The sequence below is a fragment of the Episyrphus balteatus genome, chromosome 3 (genome assembly GCF_945859705.1).
Source record: "Episyrphus balteatus chromosome 3, idEpiBalt1.1, whole genome shotgun sequence".
NCBI lineage: Eukaryota > Metazoa > Arthropoda > Insecta > Diptera > Syrphidae > Episyrphus > Episyrphus balteatus.
Window position 1 is genome coordinate 68,751,546 of NC_079136.1, and position 22,287 is coordinate 68,773,832.

The 22,287-nt window shown below is 31.2% G+C and overlaps 2 protein-coding genes across 2 annotated transcripts; one reads left to right on the forward strand and one right to left on the reverse strand.

The window, feature by feature from the left end:
• Window positions 1–376: 376 nt before the first annotated feature.
• On the forward strand, window positions 377–8,684 carry LOC129916765 (WD repeat-containing protein 91). Its single transcript, XM_055996900.1, has 3 exons — window positions 377–743; window positions 810–950; window positions 7,966–8,684. Exons 1-3 carry the CDS (start codon window positions 500–502, stop codon window positions 8,544–8,546), a joined length of 966 nt encoding a protein of 321 aa, XP_055852875.1. The 5' UTR covers window positions 377–499; the 3' UTR covers window positions 8,547–8,684.
• Window positions 8,581–20,444, reverse strand: LOC129916760 (nuclear hormone receptor HR96). Its single transcript, XM_055996888.1, has 4 exons — window positions 18,843–20,444; window positions 12,449–12,658; window positions 12,174–12,386; window positions 8,581–8,989 (listed from the first exon to the last, which is right to left on the reverse strand). The coding sequence occupies exons 1-4, from the start codon at window positions 20,340–20,342 to the stop codon at window positions 8,789–8,791; spliced, it is 2,124 nt and encodes a 707-aa protein (XP_055852863.1). The 5' UTR covers window positions 20,343–20,444; the 3' UTR covers window positions 8,581–8,788.
• Window positions 20,445–22,287: the final 1,843 nt, after the last annotated feature.

Consider the following 22,287-nt stretch of genomic DNA (forward strand, 5'->3'; position numbering starts at 1 on the left):
TACTTTTTCAAAAAGTGGTGTATGTAGTGAAGCCTTTATTCAAATAGCCATGTTGACGCTTTTTTCAATTTATTTATATTTTGTGCAAGAACTTATCTACCGATGTTTTTTCTTGATTTTAAATTATTTTGGAGTTTTTTTATTTTGAGTTTGACAGAATACTCGATGATATTTTTTTTCGTTTACAATTCTGCAGTCGCTTCAACTTTATGTGGAAAACTTATAGTATAAACGCTCCCTTAAAAGCAGAAAACAAATTTATCGGGTTGCTCTTTTTTTTTTTTAATGTGTCCTCGCCTTTAGTTTATCCAAAATCTAGCGATGACATTTCAAAACTTCGGATAACCATTTTTCTTTCTGATAAGAACTGTCAAATGCCAAATTTTCAGAGAGCATAATTTTCTTCTCAGAAAATTTGTGCAAAAAAATAAATAAATACAAAAAAACACAAATTTTCCAAACAAAGTTACATTCCAAAATCTTGAACCCTCAAAAAAATATGGCTCAAGTTGAATATTTAGATAATTTACTCAAAGAATATCTCATGTTTCGAGGTTTCTCCAGTACATTACGAGCTCTAGATTTTGAACAAAAAAACGATAAGGACAAAAGTTTTCGTGCTGAAAAAATCTTGGAACAATTTAATATATTTATCAACAATCACGATCTTCAATCGTTGCGTGATTTATGGAGTCATCTTGATACTAATTTGTTTAGTAAATTAGAACATACATATGCTGAAGGTAATCATCATAATAATTCAAACAATTGCCTTCATTGAAAAGACTTTTTTTTAATACAATTTTTAGCTGTAAAGAAGCTTGAAAATGGATTATTAAAATTGTATTTGGTGACTGCATACACCAACAATCGCACAGATAAGATATCAGATTTCTTTGTTAAGCTTGCACCGGAAATACGCTCCCAATCCGAATGGAAAGAATGGTTTTGTAAGAAAAATCGTTTAAAAGATTTAGGCTATTGATTATGTCGAAAAAAAACATGGTAATAAGGAACTATGTAAGACGTTCACGGGTTAAATGAGAGGGTGGAAATTGAAAAGAGGGGTGCAAAAGCCCCCTTTTTGGTTTTTTTCAATATATCGTACAAAATCAAAATTTTGATATAAATATTGCTTTAACACTTTTTGTAGAGCATTAAATTTCCTATCAGAATGCTTTTTTAAAAATTGAAAAAAAAAAATCCATACCGAAACAACCGGAGCAAGCATAAAAAAAATCATAAATTAAAAGAAATAACTTACTTACTTACTTAGGGTGACCAGCGCCGTAAGGCGGCTACAATCCGCTGTGGATTTCGGCCTCAACCAACAAGCTTCGCCAGCCAGCTCTATCCTTAGCTCGCTGCTTCCAGTTTCGCACGCCAAGTTGATTGAGGTCCCCTTCCACTTGGTTGCGCCACCTCATACGAGGTCTTCCTCTACTGCGCCGTCCCTCTGGGTTGGAGTCGAAAACTTTCCAGGCCGGAGCATTGTTGTCCATGCGCTCCACGTGACCTAGCCATCTCAGGCGCTGCACCTTCACTCTCTTGGCTAGGTTAGCGTCCTTGTACAACAAGTAAAGCTCGTTGTTGTATCTTCTTCTCCAATCGGACGGGACCAAAAATCGCACGAAGAACTTTTCTCTCGAAGCAATCCAAGATGTTTTCATCCGCCTTCGTTTAAGTCCATGCTTCTGCACCATATAGCAGGACTGGGGTGATAAGGGTCTTATACAGGGACACCTTAGTTACTCGAGAGAGGGCTTTGCTGGTCAGTTCCGAGGCTTGTCGTCGTTCCAAAACTACATCCTACTTCTGGTCGGGCAGTTACCCCGGTGGCAGAAGCCCCCAAACTGGAGGGCCAGGCCCTTTGATGACTCCAAGGACGAGAGGTTGGCTAAGCCGCTCCTTATAGACCTGTGCTCTGAATATGTCTGAGTAGCTCGTATAAGGTGTTCACCAAGTAGTTCGGCCTTACTGGAACTGGTGACGCCATTTTTGACGTCATTTGTTGGAAGTGCCTTGGTGGGAACACTCCTTCGTTGGGGGGGTAATTAGTAGCAACAGCCTACTCCGCTTCGACCTTTCGACCATGGGAGGCCCTTCTGCAAAACCAAGTTTCGCGATCGCATAGCTCTAAGCTTCATAGTAGTAGTCACCGTAAGCCCATCCGCCACGACAAGGCTTACCCCCATGGACGGGAAATAAGCTTTATATTAAATTCTAAAAGCATTGAACTACCAATAGCTTTTCAACGTTTTCAGATAACAGCTTTCTACGATTGTCTCTAAGAAGCGTATTAAATGAGCTAAAACATCTCTCTACTTGAGCAGAAACGAGTGGACCCGATTTGAAACTGTTGACGTTATTCACTTCAATATTTCCGACAATTCGCCAGTAATTATAGAATTTATAACTTCAACTATTTTTAGCTGATTTTTGCAAGCCTTTGAAAACTAGTAGTAGAGTAACTAAAGCAAATTATTAGGGAACCCGGCCGAACAGCTCTAATTTTGACGATTTTTTTTTCAAACGTAGGTAATTAAAAATACTTTAAGGTCTATAGATTAAAAATTGCCGGTGTTGCCGTATTGTTTTTTAAAATTAAAATTAATTTTTTTTTTAACAAAACCATTTTTTTTGCTTAAATTTCATAAAACAAATGATAGCAAGAGGTTCTCTAGGTAATTTAAGGAAAATATATAAAAGGCAGTAAGGGACAATCTTCCATCGTTTAAGCGATAAATGCAATTTTCTAACATTCTGACCTCAAACACAAAAAAAATATTTTGAAAACAACGGCAACACCTACAATATTTTAAAATACATTTTTAAAAAGCCAGAAGCTCATTCTTATCTCTTACATTTAAATTCACTAACGGCCGATTTCTTCACAGAGTCCTAACGCTAGTACCGGTCCTAGTCCTAAAGTTAGTACTCAAATCGGTATCAACTCATTTCTTCACCCAAGTACTAGGTCCTAAAACTGTCAATTTAGGACCGAGTACTAGTTAGGAGTGTTAGGACTAGGTCCTAGCTAGCTCCTCAAAATCGGCTGGTACCCAGTTATTATACCAATCGTTAGTACTTTAATGGGTACCAAGTGATTTCTTCACAAAAGTCCTAAGCCTTAGTACTGTCAAATTGGTACCGAGTATTAGTTAGGACTCGGTATTAGTTAGGACCTCGAAATCGGTAGTCTAGCGGTTAGTACTTGAAACAAAGCAATGAATTTCATTCTTTTTAAGAGATATCTTACAGATTTTTTAATTTCTTGGGTGTTATTTCCGGCTTTTTATGTTGATTTTAGTGAAATTAATGATTTTTTAAAATTTACCAAAAACACCTGAAATGAGAAATGCAATCCTAGAACGTGAAGAATGAAGAAAAGAATACTTCTGGATGAAAAAGTAACAAAAATGTATATTGAACTTTCTAAAAGTGAAAACTAAGTCAAAAAAGATGATCTTTGCGTAGGCACTCTGCATTTGCATTTCTAGACGCCCGACAATGCTGAAACCATTTACGATCAAGGTTATACTCAGACTTGGAAAATAGTAGCCTACGACTACTCAAAGTATGATCTTTCGACTCCATTTTTTTGGGTGGAACAAGTTTTGAACCACAGTATCACAGATGGATGTTCGACATCAATCTTCTTGTTTCGAACACAAACTAATATGTTCGTTCCATTAACAAATTTTTTTGAAGGCTATGTGCAAGCTCGTCTACAAGTAATGTTAAAATAATGCGATTTGCACCGATGACTTCTATGAGAAACACCCAAAAAAGAAAAAAGAAATGCGCCTTAAAAAACTGTTATTTTTATTGAAATATGTTGATTTACACATCTGTATGCAAACTGTTTATGTTATTTCTTAATATTATTATTCCTGTAGGGGACTGGTGGTTCATCCTTTGCCAGCCCAAATTATTGAAGAAATCCCTCGTCATTGTTCGTGATCTGGTTATAAGATTTGCCAATTTTATTTAGATCATAATTCATAACATTCTATTTTTGATTGTGAAACTTCTTGATTGAACTTAAATTTCATTTTTTTGTTGGGTCTTCTTAAAATTTATTATAATTTTTTTTAATGAGAAAATCAGTGATACCATTAATTTAACGTTTTATGTCTATTTGTTTTCTTTTATTTGTTGAAATTTCAAAATAAAATAATTTCAAACATCAAAATATTGTCAAAATGAGAGTTGGACCAGTTTTATACGATTAAATTCTTAGGACCGCGTTGTGAACTTAGATCAGGTCCTATAAATGTGAAGAAATGCTCAGGTACTAACTTTTCGTTAGGACCGAGTACCACTGCTAGGACCTGGTCTAGCTGTTATTAGAAAAATTTAAAATTACTTTTTTCCAAACTTTTTCTAATAAAATATGAATTTATTTAAAAAAAATTTTTGGCCATAAATATTATCAGTTGAATTTCGAAGCAAAAAAGGTAAAATATATCACACTTTTGAAAAAAAATGAAAAATTACTTCAATTTCAATGGTTTTTTTTTATTAAAACTGAATTTTTGCATTGAAATAATTAATATTCTCAAAGACTGTGGTAAATAGGAACTTTAAATTTTTGCTATTTAACTTTCAACAGTAAGGGTTATTAAATGAATAAAAAATAATTTTATGTTTAGATATTGAACTTTAAAAAAAAAAAGTTACATTTGTTTTCAAAACTTTTATTAAAAAAAGTTCTTCGAAAATGAAATACTTTTTAATTTTTTTTCATAAACCGTAATACATATTGACATTTCCTTTTATAATTTGAAATCATAATAAATGCGGCCAAAAAAATTTGAAAATAAATGCATTTTATATTACGACCAAGTTTAAAAAACGACATGTTAAAATTTTTTCAATAATTTTTTTTTTCAAAAATCTGAGTTCAATTACCATTCTTTCAAAAGCCGTTCATTCATTAACTTAATTTTAATTTTACATATATGACTAAGCTTCTAGCTTTTAAGAAATGTATATTTGAATATTGTAGGTGTTGCCATTGTGTTCAAATATTTTTTTTTGTGTTTGAAGTCAATTAATAAGAAAAATTACTCCCATATATTTTTTTTCCTTGAATTTAACAGACAATCTTTTGGCATCAATTAATTTATGATATTTAAGAAAAATTTGTGAAAAAAATTTGTTTTTGTTCACAAAAATCTTCAATTAAATTTAAAAAATCAAAACGGCAACACCGGCAATTTTTAATCTATAGACTTTAAAGTATTTTTAATTACCGACGTTTGAAAAAAAAGATCATCAAAATCTAAGCTGTTTGGCCGGGTTCCCTAATATTGCCAATTTTTGAGCTTTAGTTACTCCACTATAGGGTTTAAAGGTAGAAAAAGCAAAATTAAAAGCATGAATTTGAAATCAGGAAGCCATGAATCGTGTTTGTATAGTCTATGCTTTCATAATAAAAAAAGGCAAAGTTAGGAAAATTCGTTCCCTGGATATAAGCATTGCTCTAAATTTTCGACAGTTGAAAAATATTCATTCATTCGATAGTTTTAAATCATTCATTCATTCATTTAGTTACTATTTTCATTCGAATAGTTTTTTATATACGATAGTTTTTTCATTCCAATAGTTTTTTTATACGATAGTTCTTTCATTCAAATAATTTTCATTAACGATAGTTTTTTTCATTTGAATAGTTTTTTTATACGATAGTTTTATTGAATAATTCATTCGATAGTTTGTTCGATAGTTTTTATTCGATAGTTTTATTCGATAGTTTTTATTCAAATGAATGACTGAATGAACAATTCGATAGTTCAAATCATTCAGTTACTAACTATCGATAGTTCAAATCATTCGATAGTTCCCATCACTAATTTGAACCTATCTTTTTTTCGTATTTTTAAAAATACGAAAAAAAGATAGGTTCAAATGGGCCAAATTCAGTTAATTTTCAATGAAAAAATTTAATAAGCCCAGCATTTGAAGGAAATTTAAGGCCTTATTGTGACTCGCGAATCGCTAGAAAAATTTGGCAAATCAAAGTTATTGATCCTTTAATAAGCCATTTAGCGTTTTAATAACACTGATCTGCAAAGAAATCCTCCTTTTAATAAAATTATAGGTACTTTAATAAAGGATTTTGGTATGCTGATTCTAAATCCGAAGTCAGAATTGTTCTAGCACTTCAGGTTTTTTTTTTAGATATTCCCGTTATAAAACCACAAAACCCCACTTTTTGCTGTTTTCGAAGCAAAATTTTGAAGTAAGGTAATCTTTTTCAACTGAAAGATTTAAAAGATTTTTTTTTCTTTGAAATTCAGTTTCAATCATTTCAATATCTCTTTTTTAGGTTTGAAATATTGCACCATTAAAACTTATTTAAAAAAATCATATTTATTTGTCCAAGGAACAAAAGTATTTATTTCTAATGGATTTTTATACACAAAAATTTTCTAACAGCTCTTGTTTTCGAAATACACTACTTTTTGAAGATTTTCTTAAATTAAACTTGCTTTTTGATTTTCTAACACGTCAATCTCAAAGTACTGATGTGATAGCATTTTTCCGAATTCGGATTCGAACTCAGCACACATCAAAAACTATATGAGAAGTATACTTTTGTTCCTGAGACAAACAAATCTGAAGCTTTGTAGTTTATCGAATGCTTTATCACTAATTAGATATTTCTTAATAGCAATATAGTACATAAAATTATCAAACACGTATAAATTTGTTTTAATTATATTTTATTAATTTTTTTAACATTTTCGACTTCTTATATATGTATGACGGGCGTTGAGATTTTACATTTCCTCTAATTAAGATGTTTCTGTTCAATAAAAACTGCAGGATTTCAATATTTTTTAGTTTTTAAATGTGAGCGAACCTTTATTAACCCTCTGTCGGCACACGGGTGCGAATTTGGCAGGACAAAAATGAAAAGTGGTCACAGAAAAGTGTCTTTATAAGGGTGAAAATACATTTTTTTGGAATTGTGAATACAGTATTCGAATTCCTCGGAAAATTCTACATCAATTTCACATTATTATTCTCCATAAAATAGTGAGACCGAAAAAAGTTCATGCGCCATGAAAAAGTATAAAACAAATTCGCAAAAAAGAGGTGTGCCTACAGAGGGTTAATAATTACATATTTGGTGTCATATAATAGATCATATTATGAGGAATAAGTCCTCTAAATTTTAGCTAAATACAAGTAATAGTTTAAATTTTGTACAAGGTCAACCGATTATGAAAGGGATATTTTCTAGAAACTACACACATTTTTCAAAAATAATTAAAAAAAAAAAAAATGGTACGTGCTAGAGTTTTTCTGAAAACAGATTGAGGAAAGTCAAATCTTTCATAATATCGAAAAATCATTTGAAAAAGAAAAAAAGTTAAATATTGCAGATCAGTGTTATTATATTTTCACATCGTTTTCTTTATTTTGACTGCATTGCGGGTAGATTGTCGTAGTTTTCTAATTGGAATATCACGATATGAGTGGTTCCCAAATCGTTTGACTTGAGTCGAACGTTGGATTCGCGAGTCATAATGTGGCCCTTAATCTTCTTTTTTTGTTGGAGCAATGCTTATCTCAGCCCAAAAAAAAAAGATAAAACCAAAAAAGCAAAGAAACTGAAAAAAACAGAATTTTTTTAAATTTTTTTTTGGCATGGAATTTTTTTTTTTTTCAATTTAAAAAAAAACATTATTCTGGCAGGAAATTTAATTCTCTACAAAAAGTGTTAATATATCAAAATTTTACATTGAATAAACCAAAAAGGGGGCTTTTGCACTCCTATCTTCAATTCATCTCATTTAATAGCACTCCGCGGTTTTATCCTCTTTTATAACCCATTGAACGATTCTTGCAAAAAAAAAAAAAACCGTGATCGTCTTAGATCTTTTTTGTGACACATAATCAATAGCCTTATTCCTAAAAACATATCTCACTTTGTCTTTTTGCTAATTTTAGATTTACCATTTTGTAAGAATGCTGAGGAACTTCCCACATTCGCCCATTATTTCTCTAAACAATGGCAAGAGACCTTACAAATTTCATTGCGAAACTTCCTCACAACCATCTACCAATGCATTCCACAACCAACTATCGTCAAGGCTGAGCATGAAGCCTCTCTTATTCGACGGTTACAGGAGGAAAACTCCAATTTAAAAGCTCGCGTTCAGTCGTTGCATCAACAGCAACAACAACAACAACAGCAGCAACAACTCAGCTCTTCGATAAGTGGTAGCAATCAGAATCTCAATCAACTACCCCCAAATGAGAATTTCAAACGTGGACGTTCCACTAACAAGCCACAGGGCTTGAATGACATTTCCCCTTTCGATGTCAGTCCACCAGGTCACATTGTTGATGACTTCTTTATTATCGCCTCGGAAACCATTAACATTGCTCAGTACCCAGATGCCCAAGCAAGAGGATTGAAAATGCTCATCAAGAATATTGGATCGAACAATAGTCCGGTTTTGGGACGGAAAGAATCTAACGACAAACCAAAGAAACGCTCTGGAAGTGTTGGCAGGAGTTGGATATAAATACAATATTCATTCAAACAATAAAAATACCAAGTTTAATATTATTCAAAATAATTTGTAACATTTATTATGATTTCAACAAAAATAGATTTTTTTTTAGTTTCATTAAAATATGAAAAGATTGCACGTTATACAGAAGAGCTCTGATATTTTGTTTTATTTTGACGAGTTGTATTTTTATTTTATATAGCTTCTGAAAAGAGCTGGTGTGTGGCATTAGCTTTTTTTTTGTTTTTTACTATTTAATGATTTTTAAGATCAAAAATTTCTCTTAAAAGTGGTTCTACTTGTGATGGGTTAACATTTAGATAGACTCCAATTATAACTTGATTCAAACGCTCAACGTCTGATATTTTTTGTATTAATTTGATAAATGTCGATTTCGCTTCGCAGCCGGGATAAACACTTTCCAAATACCTTCGCAGAAGGTAATAGTAGGAATTCTGAAAATAAATAAAAAAAATATATCAATAATGATTTCTTTAAAGTTTAAAAAAAAAAAAATTAAAAGACACAATGCAGTGGAAAAACGGGCTTTTCTTTTTAATATTTTTTATTCTGTGTTCTAACCAACCTGCAAGATATTTCGATCTAAAAGCAGATATTACAGGCATCCAGAAAACGGAATGAAAAGGAGAGGCCATAAGAACCGGAAAATCTCGTTATATACAGCTTGTTCAACTTAAGGGCTCTCAGAATTTGGTAACCTATTCATCTCAAATTTCGATTGAATGCAGTTCTTGTGAAATTTCAAAAAAAAAATCCTATTTTGCAACAATATTTTGCTCTCTCTGCTTATAATTGATTTTGTTTTTTACAATATTACAAATATTTTTTATTCCATACGCCATTTCGCTGCAAATTAATTATCAGTTCCAAGTTTTATAAAAACTCAATTACTTCTATTTGAGTGCAACACCGAAAAAAATTTGTGTGACGATGGTCACTCTAGCACAGTTTATTTTTCCCGAAAACTTCTCCAACGATTTTGATCGTTGTTCACCCTAAAAAAAAGCACCCTTATAAATATGTAGATATTAAGGCTTAACTTTATTGATCAATTTTTGCAAAAATAGCAAATTGGTTTTTTAAAACAAAATCTAAGAGTTCCGCAGTCTTTCAGAAAGAAAAACCATCAATTAAAGTTCAAAATGAAAAAGTTGACGAAATTCAAAGCAATAAAAACAAGTTTATCGCATTTTTGAAGTATTTCTGTTCTGTTCCAATCGATAAAGTTACGCGACATTCAAAGTAACATAAAACTGTTACGCGATAAAATGAGTTTCGTTTCAATTTTTACCATTTCTCGAAGAATTTTATCGATTCGGTAGTTACAGAACATGGGCCCAGTACATATCCAGAACAGTTTGGATCAATAAATTGTTGGCGTTCTTGCAAAAGTTTTTGAGGAGTCTGAACTATGTTTTTCTATATCTTCTTGCTGAAGTTATTAAAATGCATAGTATAAAGGCCTTAACTTCAATCGACGAAGAAAATAGGATTTAATAAACCTGTTTCGAATCGAACAAGAAAAATTACATCTGTTCTCACAGATGTTTTCGATAAAGCAACACAGTATACCTGGACAAACGAAAAAAAATGTGCTAACATCCCAATGTTTCCTGATTCCCTGATTCGAGACTCACGAATGAGTCAATCCCCGAGTGAAAATAACATAAATATACTAGTAGTGCTAGCGTAGCTATATCTAGACACGGACAGTAAAACCATTGTTAAAGTTAGGCTTTGAAAGCTCTAATGCACAATCCCTGAAAATTTCCAAGAAAAAAAGCAAGTGATTGTTGTTTCTTGTGTTTTTATAAAAAGTTCAATGTTCAAGTGAAAAACTTCGAGGCCTTCGATTTTGATGATTTTTGTCTTAATTTTTCAAATGTTTATGTATTTAAAAAATAAAAACACTTTAGAGCGAAAATATAATAATTGACGGTTTAAACGACTTGTTTAAAAATTTCATTTAGGTCCAATTTATTCGCAGTAAATTAAGGCCCATTTGCTCATACGGGTCATAAATTTGAATCCTAACTAGGTCAAACATAGTTCTTAAGTTTTTTCTTATTTTATTCTACGTTGGTAAAAAATATTTATATGGAACTCAGCAATGATTTACTTTCATGATATAAATTGCTGAGAACTTCAAATCCAAATGTCAAATCGATAGAAAAGTCAAAAAATTCGAATTGTTTTTGAGAAAATTAAGCAGTTAAAATGCAACAAATTTGTTGTTAAGAAAAGTTTGTGTCTTTTAATTACAGAAAAAAAGATTCAATAGTGAAAGTGACCAAAAATATATGTTAAATTTAATTTTGAAAAATATTCATTAGAAAGAATTTAATTTTTAAATGTGTGCGTTTGACAAAACTAAGAATGAAAATTATGATAACAAAAAGTAAACAGTGTTTCAAAAATTTGTGTTGAAAGTTTTTATCTGTAGATGGTAAATTCTAATGAAAGAGAGTAAATTTCTATTAAATTGATAATTGATGTAATTTTTGACTAATTTTTGACTATATACATCCATTTCTTAAGCCGCATTCTTTTCTTTTTTGTTTAATAAAAATGCTTAAGTAGAACATTAACTGCTTATGTTCTACAATTTCTTCCCCCTAAGTTATGTTAAACTTAGGATCGTTTATGACATAGTTTGAAATTCGAGCAAACCGTTATGTGAAACTTAGCTCTTTAGGTTTTACTTAACTATTTAAGTTTCGTTTCAGCAAATGGGCCTAAGGCCCATTTGCTCATACGGATCATAAATTTAGATCTTAGCTAGGTCGAACATAGCACTTCTGTTTTACTTAGTTTATTCCAAGTTGCTAAAAAATATTTATGTTAATCCTAGCAATGATTTACTTTCATGCGAGAAATCGCTGAGAGCTTCAAATCAAATTGTCAAATCGACACAAACGTCAGTTAATTTAAATTGTTTTTGAACAATTTACGGAAAATAATTCAAGAAATTTTGTTATTCTGTCTATGTTTATTGAAGAAAAAATGAATATTAGTGAAAGCGGTAAAATAAATGGTGTTTAATTCAATAAAAAACAAATTATTAATTTGAAAGATTTATTTTTGTGTATGTATTTGTGTGTCATTGTTTGTATTGTGTGTGAAAATTTTGACAGCAAAATGTTAAAAAATGTATACGAATTTGTGCGGCAAATTGTACCATCTGCTACTAGTTAACACGTATAAAGTAAGTTAACCGTTTTTAAACTTATAATTATTGTTCACTTTACACCCAAAATCATTTTTAAGGGGTGTTTTTTTCTTTTTTTCGCAGTTAAAATTGCTTAAGAAGAACATAAAACCCTTATGATCTACTATTTCCTCATCCTAAATAATGTTAAACTTAGTCAGATTTAGGGGTTACTTTTAAGTTCGTGCAAACCGGTATGTGAAACTTAGGCCTTTATGATTTACTTAAATATTTAAGACTCGTTTCAGCAAATGGGCCTAAATAAATAAAGTCACTAGGAAATTTTTAAAATTCGTATAAAATTCTAATTCTAAAGTTAATAAATTGGGTCTAATGTACCTACATACTTACTTAACGTAGCGCTTACAGTCAAAATTTTTAATTAATTTAAGAGCAAAAAAATAACATACCTGTTCCAACTTAATTACATCACAATGTATGACGCGGGCACGTGTCGGTGTGAACAAAACTATGGCACATAATATTAAAATAATATTTTCATCCATTCGCCATTTATGATCAAACGTTCGTATAAATCGTTCATGTTCTTCATAAACATTTCCTTTTGCCAATTTGAGCACATCTGCTTTTATACTTGACATATCACCTCTACTATGGGGAATCTTAAAAGAAATGGAATTTAAATTAAACCATTGTTTGATTTTCAATAAAATTATTAACTTACCTTCCAGGTATCTCCATCACCATCATAAGATAACACTGAACGCATAATCATCATTTCTGTGCAGCCACCTTTGAGCAAAGCAACTTGATCCTCCTGACACATATTTCTGAAGGCAGCAATTTTTTTCGACATTTTTATTAGACGTTTAATTGCAACAGCTGTTAGATTTATCACTTTTAGAAGTTGTGGATCTTGTTGACCCTCTTCCGGCTAGAAATATAGAAAACAAAGGATTAATTATTATCAAGAACTTTGTTTTACGTTGGTAAAATAATCCCTATTGTGAGGTTCCATTTTCACTTTTCCCCTATTACACTGGTCGGCAACGAAAATAGAGCTAGAACTAAACCATACTTTTCTAAAGGATTGCTGAGTCTGAATCCGAAGTCAAAATTTCACTGGCACGTCACTTTTTTGAAATACCTGAACATTAACAGGCCAAAAACACGTTTTTTTGGTACATTTGAGGTCAAACTACACTACCGTAAAATATTTGTTTGCAAATCTGCCTATGCAATTCCAAAAAGCTATATTTTATAGTCCTAAATATATCTACATTTTTTCAAAATTAATTTTTTTTCTCAGAGATATTGCAAAAAGAAATGTATGATATCTCAAAATCTTAGTACATATCATAATGAATGGTTTTTTATCCAAATTCTAGTTTGCTACTTCTGATTTTAAAAAGCAACATTTCAAGGAAAAATTTATTTTTTCGATTAAACATCCAAAAGAACTTCATTAAAAATTAGTTTTTGAGACTTAATAGTGAGAATAGAGAATAGATATGAGATCAAAAACTGGACGTGATAGAACAAAACTGTAAACAGTTTTGAATTCAGCACACTAAAGTCAATAAAAATAACCTTACAAAGTTCTTGCTCCCGACTTTTTTTTTTTATTTTTGCCGACCAGTGTTATTAGTTCCGGGCGAAAGTTGTTCACGTTCGGAAAATATGCCGTTTGTTAGATAGTCGACAGCTCTATTTTCACTTAAATTTTGGTGGCGAACAAGAAACAAGTTTAGAGAAAAATATAAATTAGTTCAGGGGGAAACTAACAATAGCTATTTAAATTCGGGGCAACACAAATTTTTTGGGTGGACAAATTTCCATGGGGAAATCGGGAGAGGGCTGATTTACTAGAACAATTTATAGTCTTAACTGAACGTAATTTCTTTCGTATAAGACATAATTTCATATTATTTAACATAATGGGGTTTATGCTCAATCAGATTGATGTCAATCATCAAAATTAAAATTATTTTGATTTGCGTCACTCAAATACAGGGGCCCAATTCCGCAAGAGTGAGTTTTTCTGTGTGAGTTTTTCTCTCCCTTGTTTCTAAGGCAATTTACAGGTTTTTTCGTGTACACAGAGGAATTCACTCTTGCGGAATTGGGCCACAGATAAATGTGATACATACATTTTTATTATTAATACTATCAAGCGATTGATGTCAATCAATTGAGCAATGTAAGGACCATATAAAACTGCAGCGAGGCTATTATTCATATTCTCAACATTCGCTGGGTGTTTATACAGATTTTTTTATTTATTAATTTATTATGAGGCTTAAATACAAAACCAGTCAATTAGTACTTCATTTGCAAAAACATACAAATGATTTTCATATTTTCTGTTTTAAACAGTTGAAAAACTGTTAATCATTAACGAATTGATTCGCATTTCAAGTTGCTTAAGGTTGTAAGTAGGGCCAATGGGTGATATGCAGAAAGCTTTACCTCAGTCTCATGAGCTCCTGATAATGAGTTACCATTTGCAATGAGAAAAATCTAAATTTGGTATGCAACAGGTTTGTCTCATCTCACTTTCTCAGTCTCAAAAACCATTCATTTTCAAAATTTCTTTTTCAAGTGAAGATAGTGTTTCTACAAAAAAAAAATCCCCCACTGAGTCGTACGCACTTGCTCTTACGATAAAAGTTACATGGATTATCAATTCTTTTTATAGCACTCATAAGAGAAATTTAAAAAAATATTAAAAATTTGTTTTCAAAATAACGAAAATACTTTTTATATATGGTCAAAACCTCCAAACAAAGAATGCCATTCGATTTCTTGTATAACAAATAATTTTTGGAATTTTTTGTTGAAAATGTAGGAGTCTTTAAAAAAAACATATGCTATACCGAAGAAATAATTAAAACTCATATCAAAACAAATTTTTGAGAAAGTTCAATAATCCAAACAGATTTTTCAAAAAAAAAAAAAAAAAAATTATATTTTTTTATATCAAAAATTAATATTTTTCAAAATTATTCTTTTAAATTAAGATTACTAAAACGCTTTTGTACAAACTTTTTTTTTTGAAACCGTGATAGTCGTTTACGAGAAAGTCAAAAATCAAGCAAAAGTTTCTATGACTTTTTTTCAAAAGTAGATCATATTGAAGACAGTACACGTATTTTTTAAATAATAAAAAAAAAACGTTAGAGCTATTTTTGAGGAAAACAACTTTTTCTTATGGCATTTTTTTAACATTTTGGTCAAAATCCAATTTTTCCTCGAGGAAATCATACAAATAGTAGAAAACCCATCGTTCTGTTATTATTAGGCAAAGGACCAACCCGAAAATCAACACTTTTTTTTAATAAAGTAATTCATTTGTTGGGTTAAGGTAAACCTATAAAGGATTTTATCTTGTTGACTCAACAGAAGCAAAAATATTTAAATATTCAACCGTTGTGTTTCCTGAATCATGAGACAACATTTTACGAGCTTTTACAACACAAGACATTAACACAACACAGAGATACATAAAGAGAAAGAACAACACCTAACTACGTGGCACAGAAGGGAGACATTAGTTGAAAAATGTCTCATGTTATCGCACAGGTGGCTTCAGTTAAGCTGGCGATTTAGAAAAAACTTCTGAGCCGACCATTGGTCTCGAACCGACAATGACGGCTCTGAAGTCACTACCTCTGTGCCATTGCCACCTGCTAATTGAATCTATTAGTAAAGAAATACAAATTAGAATTTTTGTATCGGAAATACAACAACATTTGTCCCCTTTCAAAAATTGATGATGCATTTTCATTAATCCTGTGAAGTCATATTTCTTTAATCCTGTGAATTTGATTTGACCATTTGATTGGATCCTTGAAATAATTTGTCTTTAAAACAAGGTCACTCTTGACCTTTACTTCTTTTACTATGATTTTAGTAGTGTGAAAATATGAATATATTAAAAAATAATTGTCTTTATTATTATAAGTTCACGGAAACCGATCTTTTAATGATATTTCATTTACATAAAAAAAAAGAGTTTTATTTCTTGTATTCGTGCAAGTTTGATGACTTTCAATCACACTCTTACTGAAAGTATTTATTCTTTTTATTCTTTTCTGAACGCATAATTGGAATAAATAAAACATTTCCTCACATTTGAGCTCTCTTCTTGACGTAGTTCGTGTTAAAAAATAATAATTGAATTCATAACTAATTGGTTTCTTTTACTTTTTTTTTTAAATAAAAGTAATAAAAATGCATAGATATGTATATGAGAAGGTTTCTTTATTTGATTTCGTATTGATTGCAAGAGATAATAAAAACAAAAAGACAACTTAGTATCAGAAAAATTCTCATCATTTAATTTGATTACTTGATTAATTGTTTAAAACTTTTCGATTTGAAATTAAAAACAATCAAAAAATCATCACAGGTGTGTTTGATTATCACCAATTTTTTTTTTGTTTTGTTTAGTGAATATGTTTTAACAAATGAGTAATCATGCCGTTTAAGAATACATAAAGCAGTCCAGTCCGGCAGCTATCTTTGCTATCAGTTAGCTTGAATGTACTTATCGCACACCTGCAATGCAATCAGTTGGAAGACTTTGAATAGTTATTTACAATTTTTTTTTTTTTTTGTTATTAATGACAAATCGTCTAGTTTTGAAAATTTTTTCTAACTCTCAATTATGTTTGATCAGATAAATTTATAGATATATGAAATTGTTTAGCTATCAATTTGATATGATAACGATGAACTAATACTGTTAGACTACTTTTCGAAATTGTTGCTTTATTGATCAAATTGTATTAGAAGTTAGGAAAGGTCAATTCTTTGAATACAAATGATATTTGTTTTTATTTTATCATCGGGAATTAAGTTTATCTTATTTATAATTTTATTTGTTAATAAACCATGTTTATGCTTTCTCCATTGTTCTGCCTTGGAACTTTAAATGGATTCAATTTTATAATTAAATATTTCGTAAAAAAATAATATTGAAAATTGAAGTTTTTAAATATTCCTGACCTATCTTTAAATAGAACAGTTCTTCATAAACTATTTTTTTTTCTCGGTTTTTTTTTTAACTTATAGCAAGAACGCAATCGTATACAGTTTTCTTTTATCTGTTAAAAAACATATTACACATACGCCACAGTGACCCACAAGTCTTTTGATGTGTTACCTGTTCTAGACATATTTTCCAAGATTTTACCTAAGGTCTCAAAGGTCTCAAAGGCTCGAATACTGGTCTACATCATGCAGTTCATGCAGTTTATCAACGAAAAAAAAAATCAATTTACACCACCGACCGGCAAGAAAACCACCAAACATATTTCTTTGAGCATATTCGAATTTTCCCTTGACCAACAACGCATATTGTTTTGGTTGACGGAAGTCGTTTTACCAAAAATCCGCTTAAGTACTGAAAATTATTTTATCGAAACTTCCGCCAATCCGTTATCTCACAAGGATGGAAACATCCAGCATAATTGCAAAATACACTTGACTAGGAATATAACGAATTCTAGTACTACTAAATCCATGCTTGACGGTGGGAACCATACAGTCAAGCAGCATTTTTTGTTCAGCGCTGCGAAGAACCAAAACTCTCAGTTTTGCGCCAAATATGTACCTCCAAGGAATCATCCCTAGGGTAATTCCATGAAAAAGTGGACACGAATTTTGAACAAATTATGCAGTCTTTTTTACTTTTTTTATTAGCAAATTACTATTTACAAACGGCAACTCTTTATGCAAGTTGCAAGAAAAGATTCTTTGTTGTATTCTCTTATGGATAGACATAAAATTCAGGGAGTTTAATAATCTTAAAGCATTTTTATAGCATAAGCTTGCCAACAACAGAAGAATTTCACATGAAAATGACGGAAAAACAAGCAAACTGAAAATATGATGAGTCTAATAATGACGATGACAATATCCCCTCTTGAGTGCTAAAATAAGTTAACATTTAATCAAGCTTCGTTACACACTATTCGATTAAAAAAAAACTTGAGTGAAAATGCATCTTTTCTTTACTTTTGGAACCACAAATCGCAGGTAACATGAGTTACCAAAATAATGTAACGTGAGTTACCTAAATATTTTAAAATTTTTCCTCGAAATATTGAAAAAATGTTTTGTTTTGTCACTCATATTAAAAGCTTGTAATTTTGTATGTATGGAATCTTCATTGAAAACAAATTAAGATTCTTAATTTCACATAAAAACTTTATACTGTCGGACTCTTAAAATTCGTGTCCGATTTTTGTAACGTGAGTTACCATCAAACTTTTATTTTTCCCAAGCAAATGTTAAAAATAAAGACAATTTTTTTAGTTAATTATGAAAGTAATAGTTATGCTCCATTCATGGATAGTAATTTCGTATCAATTTACATTAAAATTGAAAAAAAAAAAATTATTTATGTGTTGGAAATTTTTGTGAATGTAACGTGAGTTACCATGGAATTGCCCCCTACATACATAGATCTCTTTTATAGCTGCCTTCCTTAATTAAAGTGATGATTGCAGAACTTTTTCAGTGATGGTTTCCAACTTTTTCTACCTGTGCGTAAGGTTCAAGTAATAAAAAAAGATAAAAAACACAGACACGAAAGAAGTAAATTGTTTATTTTGGACTCAAAACTTTGGCCTGCATTGTACGTGGGAGAGTTATTATTTGCTAGAAACTAAAATACTACCAGTGCCGAATTTAAGCGCAACTTTTGAAAAAAGTTAAGTAAATATTTTGCCTTTGGGGTAACCAAAAAAAAAAATTAAACAAATAAAAATACACATCTGCAACTGATAGAAAATATTATCGGGAAGAAAGTAAAAACCTGCCATCGCTCTTTCATCCTTTTTATACAAACAGAATTCTCATTTATTATTATGGCCACTTCTTTCACACAAAAAATTAATTCTCTTATCAAATTAACACCTGGTAAAAAAAAGGTTTTGCAACTGATAAGAAAATCTTAACATATTTGTAGATAAAACAAAAACAATCTATACTTGTTGCCTAGGTACTTTTTTTTTCAAACCCTCTTCTCCTACACATAAGTACCTACATACCAACTAACTGTTTTATTTATAAATAAAAAACAAAATTAAAGTACACAACAACTCACTCACCTTTATTCGACTATCATCCATTATCAACGAAGACAAATCCTCATCAACTGGATAATATAACGCCTTATTGGCTAGTTTCAACTCATTCAGTTTCTGCAACTCAGCCTCATTTAATTCTCGATTAACAAAATTACATGTTTGTGGTATTGAATTTGCCATTTCATATTCAATTTGTATGACCTCATACAAAACTGCTTCCAATGAATTTTTTTTATCATTTTCTTTAGTAGCTTGTTCGCCATTGCTACCATCCATATTCACAGGTGATTCTAAAGCTTCTCCATCTGGTATTGATGGTATCGAAGCCGTCGCTCCTTCCGATGGATCCAACTCCGAACAATCATTCGTCGTCATCACAAAATAATCTTCTTGGTTGCTATTGGCAGTGCTACTATGATTGCTACCACAACTATTTGTGCTAAGCATTGAATTAATAATGGCATCTTCTGCCGTTGTCGTCGGCGACATACTCGTACTCATTTCAGGTAACTGTGAATCCACCTGAGAGGAGGAGGTGGTAGATCCCTCATCACCTTTATTTGTGCTTTTAACCATTTTATTAATCATTCGCAGTGCTTCCACAGGAGTATTCATAAATTTTGTCATTATATCTAAAGCATCCCCAGGACTATCCATCAACTGTTTTACAAACTGTAAAACATCCTGGGGTGAACTAACAATCTTTGATATAATTTCCAACGCATCTGTTGGCGAACTCATGAATTTCGTAAATACTGTTAAGGCATCAAAAGGCGAATTCATTAATTTGCTTATGATTTTTAAAGCATCTCCAGGAAATGATATCAAGTGACTTATTAAACGCAAAGCATCACTCTGAGCGTTTATGACTTTTTCAAGGGTAACAATGGCATCTTTAGGCGTCTTCATTAAACGACTAATAGCTTGCGAGGCTTGATCAGGGTCATTTACTATAAAATCGACAATTTGCGAACTTGTCATGTTTTCATGACTTATGTCAAGACTATTACAACTGCTCGATCGAGCTGTGGATTGTTGCAAATTGTCAGATTCAAAAGAATTACAACTTTGTGAATCGTGTGATGTGTATTGGTCAGAGCCGAAGCTGTTGCCGCCGCCGCCGTCGGGAATGTCCTCGCGTTTGATTTTATCTAAAACAGACGACTCATCGTCGACTTTGCCCCCCGACGACGACGACGACGAAGGTGTCTTTCGTTTAGCTTGACGATTGTTTTCGATTTTTTTACGCTTAATTAGTTTGTCCTCTTCGGACATAATATTTTCGCTTTTCATGCCAATGTCGAAACATTTTTTGAGGCGACATTTTTGACAGAATCTTCGAGTGACAACGGTAATTTCGCAATTCTGATTGAATGGACAGGAGAAGGATTTTTTAGCGAGTGCATTTCGTCGAAAAAAGGCTTTGCAACTTTCACAAGTGATTGCATTGAAATTGTAGCCAAGGGCTTTATCGCCACAGACCATGCAACATTTAGATGGTGGCATGTTATTGGTTTGCATTCAAACAAATAATTTTTTCTTTACCTTAAAAATTATTTATTTTGTCGTGGATTTGTTGTATTTTGTTTCGATTTTGTTTGGTTCATAACAATAATAATAATTACATAAGGGCCAATTTTTCAATAGTCAGATAAACCTCAGATAGAGCTTATTCCTAGGAATAAAAGTTTTTTTTATATTGACATTTGGCAGTTTTTATTCATCTGATAGTCTAACTGACGATTGAAAAATCAGGGCTAAATAACAATAACATTGTGTTTTTGATTTGTACATTTAGAAGAACATTATTTTCTTTTTTGTCCGGGTGTTTTTTTTTTTTTTTTTTTAAAGCTTTTATTTTTTGTTTTAGTAAAATTTAATTTAACACTAGTATATAATTTTATTATCACAACATGACGTTAATTAATCAATCGTTCAAACTCCAATGGAAAAAAGAGAAAAAACAAAATAGATAAAGTGTCAAAAAATTTTCGAACTTCCTTGAAAGTTTTTTTTTCATTTTTTTTTTGTTGCTGTCAGATAGTTTTCGAAATCTTGGGCGAGCGTTACACTGCATAAGTAGAAGTACGGATAAAAAATATCTTTTCGTCGAGTGTATGCTGGATGTGGATAAAAATCAAAATATAAAACATTTGTTTCTTTGAATTAAAAAAAGCAATCACACATTTCACTAAAAATAATTAATAGGTGTGTTTTTTTTTTTGTTTCTCTATATAGAGTCCAAATATTTGGCACCACTGTTGCCCTTTTTTTTTTTAACACCGTAGTCGTATTATGGCCATTGCATGCATGATGAATGCAAAAATATTTTTTCACAAAAAACCAAAAACTATTTGTATGGCCATGGCATCCATGTTGGATACAAAAAAATTTCGTTTTACAAAAAAACCAAGTCATTTGTATATTCTTAGCTACATTTTAAGACCATAAGTCAGCTATTACATGAAGCCTCAAGAGGCGCGACTCTTTTTAAACATAATGAGTGCAAAAAAGAAAAAAGATGAAAGAAAAAATTATCCGACCGGAGAGTCGTGGGTCGTGAGTCCGAGACTCTTTTTTGACGTTTCTTTTTCCACTTTTTCTTTTTTCAATATTCCCTCTCATTTCTTTTTGCTTCTTGGTGCAATACAACAACAACAAATTTTAAATCAAAAGAGAAATGTCAAATTTGAGTCCTTGACTCAAGAGGCATCGTGTAATAGTACGCGCCTCACAGAATGATTATCAAAAGAAAATTCGAAAAAAGAGTCAAGCCTCTTAAGGCTTCATGTAATAGCTGACTAACCATTAATATTAGTTGCGGCGTTCTTATTTTTTTTTTTTTGTCTGGGTTTTTTAAATTAATTTAACACTTGTATAATTTCATTATCACAACATGACATATTGAATATTTTTTCGATTTTGTTAAAATCAAACGTGGAAACTTTTTTTTATTGTTTTTTATTAATTTTACGACAAAACTTTGGTAGTTTTATATTTATTTTCGTTCGACAATCTTATCAGAAAAGTGCATCTGAAAAGTGTATTGCGTATATCTCGAAATATTGCCATTTCAATGCAACCATGTCAAATAAAATTTGGCTTATTTTTTCTATGAGAGCTTTCAAACCTCATTTTCTCCGCTTTTTTTGCTAAATACAGTTGATGTTCACTATAACGAATGCCGATATAACGAATGATCGATATTACGAACACTTTTTTCAAGTCCATTAGGTATTCCATAAAGCGAACAAAATAACGAATTTCAGAAAATGAAAAAAAAAACTACATAAGATCTTGCTTTTCATCAGGATCACGATTCGTGATTCTGATGAAAAGCAAGATCTCATGTAGTTGTTGTAGTACGTGTTAATTAAACCAACAGCGAACATCTTAGGACCAGTTGTACAAACGTGGTTCAGCCTCGGATCAGGAATTTAACTCGCCGATTTCGGCGGATTAGCAG